Below are 18,313 nucleotides of genomic sequence, written 5' to 3'. Positions count from 1 at the left end.
CCAGACAGGTGCGTTGCTTAATTGAGCCTTGGTTATTCAATATTCTGAAGAAGGTGTATAATATTTGCCACCTACTGAATTATACACAATGTATGAAATGAAGGTCATTGACATAATAAGAGGATTTTAAAATCAGAAAACATCTTTTCTCCAAGTAGGTACAAAAGGTCTGTTCGGGGCTATGTTTTTGTGCCTGTCATTTCATCCCCACCTCCCCAGCCCATCAGTGTTTGCGCTGTCTAAAGAGCTGGGAGGATGTTAACCTACGGTCTTTTTAAAATTTTACCCAAACTGAAGGGTATTGGCTTTTTACAAATTATATCCCAAGATTTGTCATAGACGTTAATTAAATCATGAAGCTTCTTACTTTGTGCATCCATTTGCTGTCCTAAAAGTCTTTCTGTTATGTTCATGTGTAAAATAAATACAGGTTTAGAATAATTTTCCTGATCTGTTGAGGGCAAGTAAGAAAACTTTCAATGTCCGAAGCTGTCAAGTACCTTTTCCAGTAGCAGTGATGGTCTCTCCCTCCAAGGATGCCCCACTCCGCCGGGGCAGCTTCCGAACCTCCCAGTTACCACTGACAGAAGCTGTTCCAAGGAAAGCCAAGGTCTTCTTTACTATTCATTTTCTGGTTCAGCTCTGTTCTTTTCTTCTTCTGGCAGTAATGGTAACAGCAGTAGCTGGAGCAGTCTTGGTTTAGAAGGAGATTTGTATGAGGACAATTTATCCTTTCCAACAACAGACAGGTTGGTCCAGTCCAGAAACTTAAAAACTGATGAGTCTTTCACACTAATGCATGATGTCATATTCTTAAAAGAATGTGGGTTACAGTGCCAGTATGTTTCAATCTGCTTTTCTCCTATATTTGGACGTGATTCTGCTTGATAATTTACATCTAATGAAAAAATTCAATTATGCTAAGACATGACTGACATCTAATTGCAAAATGTGTTACGTCTATGCATGTGTTGCTCTGCTTGTTCTTTTTCATTCTACCAATTATTATTTCATTAAAAAGAGCTTGCTTCCTACAGGATTTCTGGGGTTTGGGTTCATTGTTTTATTTTGTTTTTGTATTTAATTTTATTTCATATATAAGAAAAGTGTAGGAAAAAGGTGTTTTTTACCCTGTTAAAAATATGTACATGGGATTAGCAGAAGCATTAATAATTATTCATGGCATTCTGTGATAATTCAAATGCTGTGTTATCTAAAACCAAATTAGTAGAATATTTCAGCTTTAAGTTATTTTAAAATAAGTTTTATCATGAAATTACTTGGTGTTCTGTATCACGGTAAGGTAAAACCTCTTAGTTATCGATGACCTATCTAGGCATCATTTACAATTCAGATTTTAACATGAAATGGTGTGAGAAGCAAAGCTTCCTTTTTTATTGGCATTTCTTCCCTTTTTAAGTGTCACATATCATCGTAACATTCATTCTTTACCACGTTTTAAGAATTAGTTTTAATACTATTATTAACTAAAGCCATTTTTTTTAACTGCTTCTGCTCTTTTTATATGAAAAGTGATGGGCCAGATGATCAAGATGAAGATCATGAGGATGGAGAAGGTAATTGACAATTTGTTTTTCAAAGTGTTTGCGTGTTTTTTGTATAAGGTTCTAGAAGAGTCTTTAACCTGTCCATTTTTGTCAGTCTCCAGTTTCATTATAAATCGGGGTATTTACATTACAAATCAGGATATTCTTGTACTAATGTATCCAATGTCAGGTCCTTTGTTAAACAATTTGTACTATTTGATTGCTAAACTAATGAAGTGCCTGCCCATTGGTGTAAAGGCTGACATGCTTTAAAAGAATTATTTAATTATTGGAGAGGGAAATTTATGATAATCTCTCTGTATAATTATCTTTTTAAAAACACAAAACCCTTACATTATAAGATATAATTTATTATAATTATGGCATATGCCCTAGTTTTTTCCTCCCAAACTAGTAGCTTCTAGAATTAGTGTTTTAATGTTGATCTTTCATAAATCAATAAATAAAAATTAAAAGATATTTTAAAATAAATTCTTCCCTCTCTCAATTCTATTCCTCAACTCACACATATACATATTTGAAGAAAATACTCAATTCTTTCTTTGATGAGTATAGTTCTAAATATGTAAATACTGGACACCATTGGTCACAGAGTTCTGGACCATCATTTATAATGCTTAATTCAAATATATTAGAATATCTGAGCGAACATAGAAACTTTCTGTGCCGAAGCTGAATTTTCATTGTGATTAGATGGCTATTGATTTATTTTCCAAAAATCTTTATTTTTTTTAATTATGAAAATACCAACAATCTCTAGTGACACCTAAAAATATTCATACTGTTTGAGATACTGTTTTTGAACTAGTGATTTTTTTCATCCTTTCTTTGCAAGTAGACAAACTGAGAAAATTCCCCAAATGAATTTCTTGAAATGTACTTTCATAACATCTGAGTTTCCAATCAGTTTTGTCACCAATTATGCCTTCCTTATTTAGGGAGGTCATGTACTGGTTTTTGAGATAAAATCCTCCAAACTGAGGTGATTATTTTTTAGTGCCAATGCTTCTGCTAAATAGACATTCTTCATATCGGGCTTCTAGAAGTAAGTTTTTGTCATCAGATATGAAGTAGGAGTAGGACAATACTTTTAGAGTCACAGATAGGCTGGGTAATAATTTGCTTTATTTTTGTTGACTTAAAGAGTGTTGACTTTGTCTAGAAAAATTGTATCCTTTTTCCCAAGTCATGCCTGTGAACAAAGTTATTCCAAAGGCAGTACATGGTGTAAATGCGTGTGGTGAGTATTTTCTCTAATGAACTAGTCATTACTTAACTGACTTTACTGAGGAATGAATAAGAGAAAAGAAGATACACGTGAATATAAATAATGAAATTCATTTTCAAAGTTTACTTTTGGCACTAGCAAGCTCTTTAGGGTTTCTTTTGTGAGTAGATAGAAATCAGAAGAATTACATGTGGATATATGCCATGCCATCACTCACCTTTGAGATCCCAGTCTTCTCATCATGTAGAAAATTGTGGCCAACTTTCAATTTTGTTCAATTAGGAATTGGTAAATTAGGAGATGGATTGAAACGAATTTATAGAAAGATTCAAAATTATGGAAATCCTACTTTTCATTGTTGTTTATAGTTGCAGTAGGTCAGCTCCTTCCCTTTTCGCTGGAGTTTAGTAACCTCTCCAAAGAGCCAGGAGCTCTGAGCTGAGAAAGCCAGTAATACAGAGAAGTCTTGAGGTGACTTAGCTTCCGACCCCATGACCTCTGCAGGATTCACTGAATGGCCCTGAGGCCACGCCTGGTATCATAGTGCACTAGACCCGTTTTTGATTGAGAGTCAGTGGGGGGAGAGGAGGAAAAAGGCAGTACGTTTATCTTAAAGCGTGACACGGATCCGTTTTTTTAAATGAAAAAATTAGGAACCAACACATCCTAAAAATGATCAGTGGTAGTCTAGAATGCCCGCCAGTGCTCTCAAGAAGAATCAGGGCCATCCACCACCAAATTCCATTGCTGGTACAAACTGGCGTGATGTCTTCCAGCGTGCCCACAGTGCATCTCTTGTGTGGGAGGGCCCTTGTCTCAGCTCGGCTTTTTGCTCAGCCATCGTTAAGCAGGAGTGGGTAAACACTTGGTATGGGTCCACAGGTCATTAGTTTTATCATCAACAGCGATTCATCCTTCCTTATGTTGAAAACGTACTTTTCATTAAAAGAAACTTGAGAGCAGTATTTTATTTATCAAGGAGTGTGCCAGAAAATTCCCCAGTCTGGCGCTTGGGATATTAAGTGGCTGCATATGACATTTTTTCCCCCATTCTGCCTAAAGAATGAAGTGATTACACAGAGCATGGAGCCAGACTTCCTGTGTTCACATCCTGGTTCAGCCACCTCCCCACTGTCATACTCTGGATCTCTCTTCGCCTCACATCTCTCACGTAGTTCCCACCTCATAGGGTGGGTGTGAGGATTCCAGGAGTTTGTATAGCAGAAGAGCTTAGAACGTTACTTATGATGTAATACGTGTGAAACAAGGGCTTGCTGCTTCCTTCTCTCAGTTCAAGCAGCTTTCTTAAAGTCCATTTAATAGGTTTATTTATTTGAGATTGTATTTTTGTGTTTCACTTCTATTTTGGTGGTTATTATAGCTTTATAGTTTGGTTTCTCTTTCTTTACCTGTGTATTGTATTTTGACACAAATTATGGCATTTATAAAGGATCTGAATTCAGTGCCTCAAAGTAGAGTTTTACATCTGTGCTCTCAGAAGACGATCAGTGTTACTCCTTTGTTGTAGAATTGTTTTACCCTTTCAAATAAATGTTTTAGTTGATGTCAACATAGGAGTAAGAAAGGACGGATTTTTTTCCAGCATTGGCTGGAATCTTAAGAAATGGAAAGTACCTGTCCTGGGAAACCAGAGGTGTTGAGAATCGAATAGATGAGTTTTACTTTATATTGCTTAAATGTCAATATTAGGTTTGGAGCAAGACCGAAAGATTCTGCTCATTACAAATATCGACATGGAGCCGTGCACAGTAGACCCCCAGCTAAGGATTATCCTTCAGTGGCTCGTCGCTTCGGAGGCTGAAGTGGCAGAACTTTGTCTTCATGACTCTGCGAAGAAGGAGTTTATACAAGTAAGGACCTGCCGTACAGAGTGTTTGTGAGGATACGTTTCGCTGTACATGCTGCTCTGTGTCACGTGGTTGGTCTAGTAAGATGCCCCTTGATAGCAGAGGGCGTAAACATTTAGGTGGTAGAGTCTCATAGTTGGGTCCAGATGTCTGCTGTGCCATAACCACAGGCAGGCTCCCCAGTCTCTGTGTCCTTAACTGCACTGTGAAAATGACTATGGAGTTTACCTCACAGAGCTTTTGTGAGGATGTAAAAAGATGCTTAATCTAGTGCCTGGCACATCCTAAGTACTCCAAGTTAGGTGCCGTTAATAAACATGTGTTCATATGCAAAAACTGAGTTATTCTTTGTTTTAAATTGATTCATAATTGTGCCTTGTAATTAGTGTGTCTCCTACTCTGTTAATCTAGCCTCTCTAGTGGGAGACACTAGCATACTCAAAAGCCAGTAAAGGTTTAAACATCTCATAAGGGATCATGAACCACTTTGAGGACTTAATAGGGCTCTAATAATAGAACAGTCAGATTCGATGCATTAATAGGATGTCTTTATTGAGAACTTACTTAACTGTTTGCCAGGCACCTTGTTAGTCAAGAGTTTTGGTTTATAGTGTTAAGGTTTTTGGCCCAGAATTTTCCTTACCAGAATTTTAGTTTAATCTTCCTATAGGTATAGAATAGTCAAATGAGTAACCAGTATATATTGATCTGTAATAACAAAAAAGGAACAACCCAGTTACTCTTGATTCCTGGTTTAGGATTTACAAAGATATTATTGAAAGATGTATGTGAAAAAGGCATTTGGTAAAAATAATTTGTTTTGGCATTTTGTAATTTGTTTTTACTTGGACTTTGTGGAGTTTTCTAGTTTAGGTTTCTGTTTGTGAGCAGAAGGAGAAAATAAGACAGAAAGAGATGCTCAAGGAATGAATTGTCAGGGAGAAGGAATGGGTAGGAAAAGTGTCAGAACTGACTGTAGAGAGGCAAACATTTTCAAGTCATTTAGTCATGGATAAACTGAGGGCTAAGGAAGGCCTTCAGTAGAACTGAGCGTGAGCATGTTAGTGCTTGGGGCAAGGGACCTCTTCCCCAAGTAACCTAGGAAAACTTTCTGGAAGTTCCTCAAAAAGTTAAACCTAGCATTATCCTATAACCCAGCAATTCCACTCCTAGGTATATACCCAAGGGGAGTGAAAACACATGTCCACGGCAACATTATTCATAATAGGCCCAAAGTGGAAACATCCTGGAATGGATAAATAAAATGTGGTAATATATGCAGTGGAATATTATCTGTCAGTAAAGAGGAAGGAAGTACATGTATGCTGCACCATGGAGGGACCTTGAAGTCATGTTAAGTGAAAGAAACTGGTTGCCGGAGAGCATATGTTTTATGGTTACATTTACATGAAATGGCCAAAATGGGCAAATCTATAGAGACTGGAGTAGATTAGTGATTGCCTAGAGTTGAGTGGTTTGTGACAAATGGGGCGTGTTTACTAATAAGTAGAGCTTTCCTTTTGGTGTAGTGAATGAAACATGTTTTAACATCGATTGTGGTAAGAGTTGCATTCAACGGGGGGAGTATACTAAAAACCATTGACTAGTACACTTTAAGTGGATGAAGTGTATGCTCTGTGAATTATATCTCTGAAAGGATACTTTTTAAAAAGGTTAAGCATATTTATATTACAAAATTAGTTTTTACAGGACTAAAGACAAAAAAAAATGAGTGAAGACGTGTTCTGATTCTGGTGACAATAGAGTTTATTTAAACCTGTATTTACTTTTTAAAAAAATTGAGGTGTAATTGAAATATAACATTATATTAGTTTCAGGTATACAGCATAATGATTTGATATTTGTATATATTGTGAAATGATCACCACAATATTTATTTACTTTGGTTGTTTTTTGTCGAAACACTAACATTTCTTAACTTAGAAAGCCATGTTTCCATTGAGGCCAGAGTGTGTATTCCAGAAAAAAGCCACACTGAATGTTGTGAAAGGAAAAATCCACATCCTTCTATTAAGATTGACATTATCTTTATTATTTTATGTTCCTGATTGAGGGTGTGGCAGATGTATTTAGTTAGGTCAAGAATTTGGTGTAGAAATGGAGACTAGACTCCCACACAGACTATCTGGTGGGTGAGGTTTGTGGAGTTCTGTCTCCCAACAATCCCAAAGTGTCATTCTGTGAAGGAGATGTGTTTGTCAAAGGCAGGAAGCAAGAGGGGTGGTGATTTAGTGGAGAAGAGACTTCATTATAAAACTGGGGAATAATATTTTAACCACAGGCAGCAGGATTCTTACAGTTATCTGATATTAAAAATAAAAATGAAAACTTGATTGTTAGAAAATTGTCTTTGGTTAATGTTGGACATGCTTTTCTTTCTTCCTAGCTTTCAAAACGACTACAAGGAAAGGGATGGAAGGTGGGGGACCTCCTGCAGGCTGTGCTGCGGTACTATGACATGCGGGAGAAGATGCCTGGGGAGGAGAGGTGCAAGTCACTGTTTGACTGGCTCTTGGAAAACGCATAGAACAAACTCGCAGCCGGTCCATTTTATTGTTTGGGGAGAGGAAGTAACAGATAAGGATGCATAGGGTAAACTGTTAACACTTACCGTGAACTGGGAGGGAAGTAGATAGAGCTTTTTAAAAGTGCATTCCGTCATCCCACGTTGTATATATATAGTTCATACTTTTGTAATCTCTGTCAAATATGATCTTCATTTATTCTTCTAGACACGTGCATAGTGTGTTAAGATCCTAAGAACACTGATTTGACGGAAGGTCTGACCATGACGTTTTCAGGGACACTGACTGACAGCATTCTTTTTGCATCCAAGTTAGTGCTGCTATGAACCGCACCCAGCGGCCAAGGACGTTGCAGACAAATGCTATCCTGTTAAGAACTAATCTGACAAAATAGCTTTGAGGCTAATGGTTTTTCTTCCCCCAATAGAATTTTTTTCTTATTTTTAAAAGTCATTTTTATTTTCATAGCTCAGCTATTGGTAGCTTTTTGAATCCCCCCAAACTATTTAATTTCTTAGAAACGTTAGTATTTTAGGTTTCTCTAAATACCGTAAATGATAGTTTCCCCAGCCTTTCATTAAATGACATTATTTGCTAATGTTGCCAATCCATCTGGCATGAAAGTGTGTGTGTGTGTGTGTGTGTGTGTGTGTGTGTGTGTGTGTGTGTATGTGGAGGAATACTTTTGACTTGCCTAGTGGGTTTGTGCCCTTTTTTATTTTACTGTTTTCTTGGTTAGAAACCCACTGTTGACATTTAAAAGGTGCTTTAAAATAAAATGTCTATAAAGATTGTGCAGTAAGAATTTTTATTTCTTGGTTTTTTAACTATTTTGCGTCCCTAATTTATCCTATAAATGAAAATAAAGGTGCAAAACATGTTAAAACTTTAAAAATTAATGTTAATATGGAAATGCATTTAGAGAAGCCCAATAATGATTTTCATTGTTGGATTTTTGAAAAACAAACCACTCTCTTCTTAGCAAGGATGAGCTTTTTCTAGAAAAAGAAGGGATGCACAGGCTCCCTCTCCCCGATAAAATAGTATCTGCACTGTTTTGTAAAGTTGACTGACATGATTTTTCTGGGCTCTGTGTTTTTTTACTTCCTTGTCTTTAGAAACTGCAAGTTGACTCGAATACGCTTGTGTCTTGGTATTGTACGTGAGGGTATGCGCGTGTGAGTTTTTGGTTCTTCCATTAGTGGATTTTATAATCTAGAGTAAATCACCTTTTGTTGGGGGCTTTGGTTTTACTCCATTACATTTTTTTTTTTTCCTGCCATTGCATTTTCTTTTTCCCTGAGCACTGACTGTTCTGGAAGCTGCACAAAGTGTAGAAGACATAGCACCCACCAAGGGGCAAAGAATAAGGGCACTTACATTAATTTGAATTAATAATTATGGTAGAGAAATGTATTTTGTAATGAGAGAGTAAAATTTGCTTTTTAAGAAAAATACCAAAAGCCACTTAAATATTTTGAGATTACATTGTAAGCTTTGGTTTTTCTCAACTTAAGATACAGACATGGAGTGAGCCTTAAAAATAAATTTGCCTAAAGTTTCTTCAAGTATTTTTTAAGGTGGAGAAATGCAGGAAATGTATATAACCAGAATTGTTTCTGTCTTTTGCTTCTCAGAACTTGAGATTTAGCAGCACTGGACTGGGTTTATACATGCTGGCACCTGGGTTGTTGATGATAACACGGATTTACTGCTTATTAAGCTTGGATTGAATTTTTACAAGTATATAACTATCAAGTTGTGTGTAGTAACTTGGATATATGTATGGGTGTGATTAACAGCCAAATTGTGTTCTGACTTTCTTTTCAGCTAAAGTGAAAATATATTAGTTTCGTTAAAACTTTCTGTGCTTGAAAGTGTTTGTGTTTATTTCTATTATGGTAGAAATCATTTTGAAGATTTTCCTCCTGTCTCTGTTTTCTCTGCATTTACCTGGAGCTTTGCTGGATTCAGAGTTCCCTGATTTAGCCACAATGTAAGGACAGACCAGTCTTTAGGTGTTAGTTAGCATGCATGGTAAGAATCCTAGTGGAACTCTACCCCTGTATCAGTTTCACGCAGGGGCATAGAGAAAAATATTAAGTATTGGCAGATGTGAAAAGAAGCGTGAGTTAAAGCTCCTTGTAGGGGAGAGAAATATCTTTTAATCAAGTGCAGTCTAAACTCACATTCTTTAAAGGCACTTTGTGATTATTCCAAAGACATGTTCCGTCTGTTTGGTTGCCCAGTCTTCAGAACAGCTCTGTTTGTTGAGGACTACCCGTCTTATTTTATTACAGATCTCCTTGACTTATTTGTATTATATAACATTGTGATCTTGCCATTCTGTGCATTTTGGCTCTTATGAAATTACCATGTCTTATTCAGAACTGTTAAGTTGTGATGTGTGTTGAGTTGAATTCTGTTTATCAATTTCAGAACCCTTGAAGGATCTGTGGGAAGAAAGTGGACGAGGCCTTCTGATAGGTTTTTTTGTTTTTTAGAACATTATTTTAGACCGAAATGTAGCAATTCTTTGATAGTCTTTTCCCAAGCCACGTTTAAACTACATTTATATTTTGGATGTTATTAATGTTGATTTTGAAAATACTTCCTGATTTATACAAAATGAATGATTCATTTGTAAATCACAGAAGAAAATTAAAATATCTATTGGGATGGTTGATAGAATTTAATGAAGTAATAAAACCTCTGAGAGTATTCACTCAGTGAATATACGTGATAACATCTTTATACTTTGAAAAATGTTCCACTTCCCTTTCAGATATTTGACGTGAATTAATTCAATTCATAATACTTCCATTTTGCTTAAATAAGGGTTTTATGTTGCTGGCAGGAGAATTTAATTACTTATTAAATGTACCATGTATAAAGTGAAAGATCATTTACTCACATGGCTTTGACATCAGTGCACATTTCCCAGTCGCAGACCTTAACCCTGACTCATCATCAGAGTCCAGAGTCAGATGTCTTCTTAGTTAATTATTTAGCTAGTAGTATTCTTTCACAAATAACTATCACTTTCCCATCAGTATATTGCTTTAAATTTTATATTTCTCAAAAGAAACTTTCCACAGTTTTAAAAAAATATATTAATGCATCCACACTCAGGGTGTAGGGAAAATGCTTTCCACTGAAAACCCTGCCCACCTGTCACCAGCACAAGACAGTTAGAGCATCAGTGGGAATTATGTGATTATACTAAAGCGAAAAGTGAAATGCATTTTTGTTTCCATTATTAGCAAAAGACCCTGCACACATTTACTCACTTACTGGATTCCTGCTCTGAAGACGCAGATGCAGTGTTGGTCACTCTTGTCACTTTATTTATTTATTATTGTTTTTTCCATCCCTGTACATTCCTTTCACATGGGTAGGATTGTAGTTCTAGAAGTTCATTGTTTTGTTTTTGCTGTAATGTTTGAATACTATTTAATATCAGGTTTTAATATTGCTGGATTTGCTAACTTTGGTTACTTGTGCAGTGTTTGAAGTAATTCACATTCTTGTTTAATATATATATAGTAAAAGCAGCTTTGAGTAATCGTAGCTGTTTATTTGTGCAGAATTACTACATTAAGATCTTGTATAACGGTGACTTTTTTTGGCTTTTCAGTCATTTAATGTGTTCATTTATCAAAATATGAACTTCAGGATGCACTATAATTTTGTTTTTGCAGTGGCTCAAAATAAACATTTCAGAAATTACTTTTGTAATAATTTGCAATTAATTGTTCTTTTTATCTTTTATGAATTATTTGTCTGTGATCTTTCCTCTCCCAACTAAGAATTCTCCAATAAACTTAAGAGATGCCTGGCCTTCGTTTCCATTCTGTAATATCTTGTTAACTTCTCTGTTCTGAACTAAACAAAGGCATACAAGTGGAACTTCCACGATAGAAGACTCATTGCACGATCCTTATGCTTCTAACATGGTTTCCAAGAACGAGAGAGGCTAGGTATTTTTAGTCGGACACTAGATTCTAGCTACATATTCAGGTGCCTCTGATGCTGACATAAGTGACTTCAAAGGCTGTTGGCCCAGTCTGTTCTGTATTTGAGTGCCCCGTAGAGTATTATGCTTGCGTGGTAGGGAATTCTTCTGACCTGGATCCAGCACTCCTTCTGTAGGATATAGAGAGCATATTTGTCATGCCATGTAGCATCAGGCGCTTAAAAGTTAGATGCTAACTGTTTGTTGCTAATGGAATTTGACTTAGGTATATAAGGACCAGAAATTAGGGAGTGATTTTCTAGTTTTGTATGAATGTTGCAAAATGCTAGGAGGTGACGATAGCAGATAATGACTTGGGCATGAGTGGATCCCGGTCACCAAAAAAACAATTCAGAAAATGCTGAGAAAAAGTAAGCAAGATTCCTTAGCCTGTAATTCCAAAAAGGAGAAAGGGCTCAGTTTTGCACATTGGGCTCATTTGCAGTCTGTCTTGGCTGGGACAGGGAGGAGGGTGAGGGATGGGACCTGAAGAGTGAGGGCAGATTTTTCAAATTGTGAAAGGTGGAAAGAGGTCACATATCCAAGGAGGAATGCTATTGTGCAAAAAGGGTAAGAGTGAAAATCTAAGAGCTTTTCGCAGCATTGTGTTTACAGCAGGAGCAAAGAATGTGTGAAGCTTACTCCTTGGGAGTGGTGGTTACATTCTTTTTTCCTTCCTTGGTAGGCTTGTAATCACCTTTTACTTTTGTGCTCTAGGGCAAGGAGGGTAATAATTTAGATTGGAAAGAGATAAAAATAAACGTTTTTTCAAGAGAGAATCAGAGCTCCAAATTTGACTTTTTGGTACCCCCCCCCCCCCCTTTAAACAGACACCTAAATAGACTTGTTAGCTTAGAGTGAGGGTTTAAACGATCCTGTGTACGATATCTGCCCATTGAAATGGTTTGGCCCAATGTGAGAGCTAATTATTAACACTTAAGGAGATGTCACATTTGGATATGTTTTGTATTTTAGCTTCTCTTGAAATTTAGCTCTGGAAAGCTCTGAAGCTCTGGAAACACCCATTGGACTTTATGGTGACAGTTTGTCAGGAGCCGAATGATGGCCACTTTAGTCTGGGCTTAGCAGGGTTTTTTGCCTCCAGCATGACCTGCTGCTCTGGGCGCATTTCTGTTGCCCATTGGGACCCTATCAGTGTTTGTGATGCAACCTCTGACTTAAAGCAGGGGAGATAACATGCTTAGCAACACTGGACAATACTCTAGCAACTCTTCCATTCTCCAGGATTGCTCAAAGAGGAGAGAAAGGTTCTAGAAATTATAAACTTGAGTTTATTGCTCCTGAGCAAAAGACAAATCCTAGTTGTTTAAAAGCACAGTTTTGCTTTGTTTTTTTATGTAGACAAGAAAGAAGGGGAGAGATCACAGGTTTACCGAAAGCAGATTGTATCAGATGTCCATTTCTTTTTTTCAATAGAATTATGCAACTGGCTATTAGAATACCAGAAACCTAGTATCTGTATTTTAACAAGGCATTTTATATGGACAAAGGAATGAACAATTGTGGCTTCTTGACATTTTGCGAATGTGTTGCCAAAGACTTGTTAAATAGGTAGGTCAGTGTTTGTCTAGAGGGTCAACACATATGATGTACCACAGGCCATTGGATGTAGAGCTGTTTTATACCACCTTGGGTGAAGATTGTGTTGGAATATACAAACCAGGGGTGTCTAAGAGCATTGTGAAGCATTACACAGTAACAATTCCATTTCCAAGGATGGTATTCAAACAATTGCAATAAACTAGGACAAGGAACTTCTGAACCTGTTTTTTTCCCCCCTTGGTCGTCCTTGTGACTGAACCATGACTTGACATTTTCCTCTAAATGTGGGGAGGTTCTGTTTTCATACTTCTACAAATTGAATATTTTGGGCTCAAATGGTTTCCTCCAAATAATTTTTTTTTATGACTTTCTTGATATTAACTTAGTTTTCTCCCTGTTACATAAATCCTATGAACACAGGAATTGGTGCTTAGAGATCCCATAAGGGCTGACCATGATGTAGACTTCTGAAGAGTCAGAGCAAGGCTTTAAAAAAAAAAAAGGAAGAAGCTGCCAGAATTCCTTAGGTATGAAATCAACCTCATCTCTTTTTCTGTTTATAACAATATGGGTAGTTGTGGGGCATGTGGATTCTGGGGAGACTAAAATGTTACAATAGCTTTTCCAACCTATATGTCTTCGAATCACCTCAGAAGCATTGTGGCAAATGTTGGGCAAACTTAAGTTGCCTAAGTTTGGGCAAGCCAGCTGACCTCTTCACTGCCTTGAACCCTAAGAAGCTGTGGCTTCCAGAAGTGTTCCCTGGTTGAATGGCAGAGTCTGCAATGGATACAGAGCTGGGGAGATAGAGTCAGTATGTTGAATGAGTCTGATCCAGTAATGCCCCAGTAGACCCAAATGGCTAAGTGCTCTAGTAAGGCAGGAGGTGAATATTAGTTTTTAAATTTTTTAAATCTTGATTTATTTTTGAGAGAAAGAGAGACAGAGTACGAGTGGGGGAGGAACAGAGAGAGGGAGACACAGAATCCGAGGCAGGCTTCAGGCTCTGAGCTGTCAGCACAGATCCCGATGCGGGACTCGAACTCACAAACCGTGAGATCATGACCTGAGCTGAAGTTGGACGCTTAACCAACTGAGCCACCCAGGCTCCCCAATTAGTTCTGTGTAAGTAAGTACAGGGTAGTGGGAGGTGAGAGAACTTTAAGGCTTATATCAGAGTCCTAAAAGGCTGCAGGGAGAGAAAGTATGCCATTGCCAGTGCCCTTTTGGGAGTGGAATATGTTTGCAGGGGAAAAATGCTCTAATATTAGTCCCTGCCTCTATGAAGTTTATTGTTTAGTGAAGAAGAGTCATTAAATGAGTAATTATAAAAATATTTACTGTTGCAAGGGTGATGGGAACCTAAAACAGAGGAGCCTAATTGGGCTTCCCTAAAAATGTGATGCTGAAGCATAAGCTAGGGTTGAGCCCAGTGGGAACCAACCAGGCAAAGGGAGTCAGGGTGGTTCAGGGAGGTAGAGAGCTTTTTCAGTAGAGCAAACACGCCTTGAGAAGGCTTCCTCTCTATCAAATAAGCTCGTGGCTTATTTGAAGAACCAAAGACCAGTTTGGCTAGAACCTGAGGAGTTGTGACACATCTTGAAAAACATGTAGGCATCTTAGATAGCTCTCACTCAGATGCTTAAAGAAAGTGTTTATAGTTGTCTGTACTGCAGTAATGCGGGTTTTTTCTACTGTAGCAGTTGGTTTTAAACTTGTGGCATGGTGAGTGATAGTCTTACTTGATCCTGTGCTTTATAGACCATGCCTAGAGTTTTAGGTTTAATCCCAGATACCATTTTACGAAGGACATAGATAAACTGAACCATCCACATTCGTGACTGTCTAATGCTGAAGGAGCTAAAAATAAAAACAATTTAATTGAGTTTTCACCGAAAGACAAAAGGCCGCTTGGCCTGGAGAAGGCGAGGAAGGGGAGGGAGGGATGACCTCAAAACCATCCTTAAACATACAAAGGTCTGTCAGTGGAGACAGATGGACACTTGTGGCCCTAGAGGACCAGGTAAGGATCAGTGAGGTAGAAATTAGCAGCAGATTTCAGCTTGCTCTCCCCAACGTGTATAAAATGTTGAACGTGTATAAAAAGGGACTAGACCCTTTCCACGAACAAGAATGTGCTTGTCCTTGGACACATCTGTTGTGCTGGCTGATCACTTCTGCAAGTTTTGTAAGAAATCTCAACACCTCCTAACTTTGGATTAGCCGACCTGCTTTCCCATATATACCTAATTTCTCCCATGGCAGTTTAGTAAAGTTGAAGAATGTAGGCTTTAGGGTCAAAAGAGCTTGATTTAAAATCACAACTCTGCCACTTTTAACCTATCTGTATTGTCTAGAGAGGGAAGGCCTGGGATGGTGGTATTTTCCTCTGGGGGGGGGGGGGGGTACTTTCCTCTGCGTCTGCCAGGTGCCTGGGCACACAATTAGTTTTGGAGCTCCTTAATTTAAATTCAAGCCTCAAAGTTTTCTGAATAAGTCAGGTGGCTGGAAATTGTGCTGCACGTTGGGGTGGGGCCCACGTATGAAGGGTGCAGCCCCTCAGGGTTCCAGCTAAAAGGGGTGGTTTTTGAGAATCCCTTTGTTAGAACGGGTGGAGAGAAATGACTTTTGCTTTTCTAATGCTGATGAGGCGGCCAAAACACTAGTCTGTATCACGGTTTTTTCTTCAGGTTTGGCAAACATTCCTATGACAAAAAGGTGGTATTAAGTGCTGAGTTTACCTGCTGGGGTTCTTCACTTTTGTTAGATTTTGATCCATTGATTCCTCGATAATCTATATATAAGCTGTTCGATGCGTTCAAGAGGATGTTTTGATATTCCATCCAATTTCTCCTCCCAGGCAACTACTCATAATAATTTACACGTAATACTTAAAAAAATTTTTTTTTGTCTTGCTGTCCTCCATGTGCTGTATCCTTGACACCCCTTTTATTTCTGTATTGTTATTTATCTTTTTTCAAAGGGCCATACATGCAAATGATGATGCAATTCTAAAAGGCATAAGGACATATGGTAACAAGTCCTTACTGCTCTCCGGCCACCAAGCAGCCCTCCTAGAGACCGCCACATTACCAGTTTATGCTGTATACAGCAATTGTGCGAAAATAAGATGTTTCCAAGCTTGGATTAGCTGTTGTAAGTTACTGTTGGACGTTGGTCTGAAAGGGTCAAAAGCCAGGAAACGGTTACCATAAAAGTCGGGTTAGTGATTACTCCTGGGGCAGACAGACGTATGATATACAGGAGGCTAATGTGGTGTCAATAATCCTCTGTTTCTTGCCTTGAATGGTGGTTAAATTGTTGGTATAGATCTATGCAATTCTGTATATACGTTGCATTTAATGCGTATGTGTGTGCACACACGCACCACGCCGTTTATAGAAACAACTGCAAAGCGATCATCTCAAAAACAACCAGAGAGAACAGGTGGATTACCTGTAAAGCGGCAGTTTGACTCACAGCGGTTCGCTGTTGTGACAGAAGTCCAGAGATAAAAGAATGATATCTTCCAGTGCTGGTTAAAGTCAGATCTAGAATGGCATGTGCTTATAAACTATTCCTCAGGAGTGAACATAAAATCAAGGTAATTTCTAATAGACCAAAAGAATTTACAGTTTACTTACCTGTGCTGAGAAAAACTGCTTAGCTTTCTTTTTTAAAAATCTTTTTAATGTTTATTTATTTATTTATTTTTGAAAGAGACAGAGAGAGAGAGAGAGAGAGAGAGAGAGAGAGAGAGAGAGAGTGGGGGAGGGGCAGAGAGAGGGAGACACAGAATCTGAAGCAGGCTCCAGGCTCTGAGCTGTCAGGATAGAGCCTGACGCGGGGCTTGAACCCACAGACCGTGAGATCTGTGACCTGAGCTGACGCTTTACTGACTGAGCCACCTGGGTGCCCCATGAATATACTACTTTCATAAGAGTATTGAATGCTATGGAAACAGTGAAGAAGCAGTGTTTCAAATAACAATTAACACAGAGAATGAAAGTGAGAAGGAGCAACCACCCCAATGCAATACTGTTCTTATAATTTCTACTTACTGTCTATGGCAGGCCCTTTGTGTTATTGAATTCAGATACCAACCTTGTCACTATTGTTCCTGTTTTTCACGTGAGAAAACTTGGGTTGAAAGAAGTGAAGTGTCTTACCCAGTGGGCATAGAGGTAATGCCCGGTAATGCCAGGCTCCTGTTCTCATTACATTACACTGTGTCACCATATTGAAAAACCAAAAGCCAAAAGGTGACAGAATCACCTGTCACAATACGTAGAGACAACAGCTATTTACACTGGCACGTTTTTCTCCCACACGTTTATGTTATACAACTGGGATTTCTTTTATTTCCTAACTGTTTGCTCAAACGTCTTTTCAAAATCTCCACATTCACCTCTGGGCTTTTCAAGTTCGGTGGTTGATGAATCTTGCCACTCTTGGCTGGAGATACCTTGACCCGAACTCTTCGGTTTGACTGATGTGTATAATGTTGTATTTTCTTTGCATTCCTGTTATGTGGTGCCGCTTTGAGCCTTAGTTACAAAGTTGACCGTCTTTACAAGGTAAGCATTTCAAGTTGAGTTCGTCTTGCCCCAGCAGGCAGGTATCTCCTCCTGGGTACACTCTCCCATACGTTGTTCTAGTCATTCGGGTTGAACACCTTTGAGAAGTCCGTTATCTTTGACCTTTCCCTCTCTGCTCTGATGCCTGTCTCCAACAGAAGTAGGAGAGCGTGATACTGGACAGGAAGAAGAGATGGCAGGTGTTAGGGGAAAAAATAGTCCTCTCCTGGGGGATTGGGGAAAGAAAGTGAAATGTTAAAAGTGTCTGACGCTGTGGCCTAGCAAAGTTGGCACAGAAATTTAACCATCACACCGAGCTTTTGGGCCTGGCCAAAGTGAAGACCCCAAAGGACCATTCCCACAGTATGAAAGTGAAGTTGGGAGGGGGAAAAAACCCACGACTCTCCCACCCTGCGGATTGGAAGAAGACTTCTCTGTTCAAACCTTTGGCAGTGAATCAAGGGGAAAAATTTTTTTCTGAGACTTGATAAACTGATTTTCATGTGAGTTTTTGTAGTCTAAATTCATCCTGCCTGGGTGGTCTCAAAACCCCAAGCTGAGAATTTAGTTTAACATTTTTCTGTTAATGCTTCTATGCACTTATCAGAGGCAAACAGGAATCCTCTTGAAAGTCCCCCTCCATCCTAGGTTTCAATTATTTCCAATTTAAATTCCCCCAAACAATAAGAAGCTTAGATAAAAGAAACAAATTACAAGACCATGAGCAGGAAGCAGCAGAAATGACAGAGTGGAAATCAGTTCAAAGATGCTCTATGTTAGTGTTATCAAACAGAATAAAAAGTAGTTGTGTTAGAGGGCACCTGGATGGCTCAGTTGGTTAAGTGTCTGACTTCGGCTCAGTTCATGACCTCATGCTTCGTGAGTTCGAGCCCCAGGTCAGGCTCTGTGCTGACAGCTCAGCTCAGAGCCTGGAGCCTGCTTCAGATT

General features: G+C 38.5%; 1 protein-coding gene across 8 annotated transcripts in view; it reads left to right on the top strand.

Annotated features, from left to right (window-relative positions):
• Nucleotides 1–11,050, top strand: part of AKAP11 (A-kinase anchoring protein 11) — a 49,792-nt gene extending 38,742 nt beyond the window's left edge. For 6 of the 8 annotated variants that reach the window (XR_008295668.1, XR_008295665.1, XR_008295666.1 and 3 more), the window contains 3 exons: nt 666–749; nt 1,534–4,667; nt 7,072–11,050. Coding sequence is in view for 1 of the 8 variants with exons in the window: in XM_053216035.1 (XP_053072010.1) it covers nt 666–749; nt 1,534–1,577; nt 4,507–4,667; nt 7,072–7,212 (430 nt within the window). In the remaining 7 variants the exon portion in view is untranslated. The remainder of the gene's footprint in view (nt 1–665; nt 750–1,533; nt 4,668–7,071) is intronic. The other 2 variants (XM_053216035.1, XR_008295671.1) reach the window with 2 other exon arrangements.
• Nucleotides 11,051–18,313: the final 7,263 nt, after the last annotated feature.

This window comes from Acinonyx jubatus, chromosome A1 (genome assembly GCF_027475565.1).
Source record: "Acinonyx jubatus isolate Ajub_Pintada_27869175 chromosome A1, VMU_Ajub_asm_v1.0, whole genome shotgun sequence".
Lineage (NCBI taxonomy): Eukaryota > Metazoa > Chordata > Mammalia > Carnivora > Felidae > Acinonyx > Acinonyx jubatus.
This window is presented reverse-complemented; position numbering and strand designations above follow the sequence as displayed.